We start from the raw sequence: 2,200 nt of genomic DNA, 5'->3' as shown, positions 1-2,200 counted from the left end.
AAACAGAGTCCCCACAGCACCACCACTGCCCTCAATCCCCTCCCCACCCCCACTGGGAAGGAAAATGGTCAAAGATCGGGCCACCGCTAATGGGAGGGGGCAAAAACCAGGGTCATGTTCACAGTTGTGGGGGGATCGGGGTACTCACGTGGGTGGGCGACAGGCACGTGACTCTGATAGCTCCCACCCAAGCATCCCAAGGCCCGTGTAGCAACATCAGTGCTTTTGCTGGTTCAGCACTGCCCTTTACAAGCTCCTCTTTCAAACATAGCACTGGAGAGGGGGAATCATGAAGTCCTTCAAGAGGGTAGACAAGGAAAGGCAAGACCAGGATCCAGAGAGCCCGAGAGAGACGCCAAGGTAAACCCAGGCAAGACCCCGCATGCCTTAGAGGACCCACCCCTCGCAAATACTACAACACGAAGCACTTCAAAAATTTTTTTGCTCAAGTAAGATGCTTTTATTTAACTTTTCATTTTGCAATAATTGTAGATGTATAGGAAGTTGCAAAGATAGTCCAGAGAAATCCTGTGTACCCTTCACTCAGTTTCCCCCAATTGTTATACCTTCCGTAACTACTATCGCATAACATTGAAACCAGGAAATTGACATTGGCACCACGTGTGTATGAGGTTCCATGTCATTTTATCACCTGTGTGAGATTCATGGCACCAACGCCACAATCAAGATACAGAACTGCTGATCACCACAGAGGTCTACCCTGTGCTCCTCTTCATAGTCACACCCACCCCCCTCCCCCCGAAGAGAATTCTTTGGAAAAATGGGACTTGTGAGAGCGGAGACCAAGACCTGATGTTTGTCCTGAGACCAGAGGATGCAGGGTGAGATTTTGACTCTGTGGGGAGAAAAGACAAGCACAGTCTGCTCCGGTCTGCTCTGGGAAACATATTTGGTTTCACACTGACTGCCCTGAGTCACCCAGAGTGGGTGCTGCGAGGGAAATCCTGAGTCTAGAATGAGGCATGGGGGTGACTGGGGCAGACTCTGAGCTGGGCGGGACTAGCCACCACCCAGTGTCCACCCACCTTGCCCGGCAGACGTGTACCACACTGTTGCCCTAGGGGAACAGACACATCCTCTAGCCTCACAGCTCAGAGGGGGTTCCTTCCTTTGTACTTTCTGCCCTGGGCTGAAAATGTCAGGGCAGGCCTGCAGCACGGATCCTGGAGGTGAAATATAAGAAGCTGAGACAGGGTCGTAAGATCAGATGAACAGAGACCTGTCCTGGTTCTTAGGGAGCTCTCAATATTGTGAGACAGAAAGGCTGAAGGAACCCAAGTCTGATGGAGGACACACAGGCTCAGCTTGTGGGGGCTCAGAGCTGAGTGGCAGGAACAAAAGAGAACTCTCCAAAAGGGGAAGAGATATAGGAAAGAGACCAGATGTGTGGTGAATCCAGGGTGCTGTAGGGTTCAGGGAAGGCTTCCTGTAGGAGGTGGCGCTGAAGCTGGCCCAAGAATAACCCTCTACAGATGTTCAAAAAAAGATGATGATGGAATTGTGCAGGGGAAGAAGTACCCAGGTATGGCCAGGAGAGGGGTGCAGGGTGAGGGCAGCTTGGGGGACAATGAGGAGAAGACCTGAGGAGAGGGCAGCCTGCCAGAACCTGGGTGTGTGGGGGGAGAGCAGGACGAGTGTTGAGGCGCGCAGGGCTGGGAGAGCACCTGAGGTTCCAGGAGGAAGAACTGAGTACACAGTGGCTGCAGGTTGCAGGTGGAGGGACAGCCAGGAGCAGAGGTCAGAGAAGCCAGCCTCGCCCCTCTGCCCCTCCCTCCCCCACCCTCCTGCTCCCAGGTGGCCTAGGGCAGCTCCCAGATCTGGAAGAGCTCCAGAGCCAGAGCACGGCTTTCCCTGTTTACAGTCAACTCAGGGGCGGAGGGGAGGGGAGGGGTGGCCACGGGGCTGGCTGGTCAGCTTTCTCTAGTTCCAGCTGAGCCTGAGGTGTTGGACCTGCTACCAGCAGGCTCAGGCACTCGGCTCCCAGCCGGACACCTCACCATGGCCACGAAGGTAGACAGTAGGCCTGGTGGGCTCCCCATCAGGAGCTGTGACCTGGGCGCAGCCCGCGAGCACATGCAGGCGGTCACTCGAAACTACATCACCCGTCCCCGTGTCAGTGAGTACAACCCCCCCAGAGCGTGAGGGTGGGATGAGCTGCTTGGGTCCCCAGGTCTTGCTT

General features: G+C 55.1%; 1 protein-coding gene across 1 annotated transcript in view; it reads left to right on the top strand.

Moving 5' to 3' along the window:
• The first annotated feature begins 1,883 nt into the window (after positions 1-1,883).
• The window catches only part of ATP6V1B1 (ATPase H+ transporting V1 subunit B1), a 28,173-nt gene continuing 27,856 nt past the window's right edge, over positions 1,884-2,200 (top strand). Inside the window, exon 1 of the mRNA XM_014836683.3 lies at positions 1,884-2,137. Within this exon, the coding sequence (XP_014692169.2) occupies positions 2,020-2,137 (118 nt within the window). The 5' untranslated portion in view covers positions 1,884-2,019. The remainder of the gene's footprint in view (positions 2,138-2,200) is intronic.

Source organism: Equus asinus, chromosome 6 (assembly GCF_041296235.1).
Source record: "Equus asinus isolate D_3611 breed Donkey chromosome 6, EquAss-T2T_v2, whole genome shotgun sequence".
Taxonomy (NCBI): Eukaryota; Metazoa; Chordata; class Mammalia; order Perissodactyla; family Equidae; genus Equus; species Equus asinus.
The sequence above is the reverse complement of the archived record's forward strand: the minus strand, read 5'-3'. Positions and strand labels throughout refer to the sequence as shown.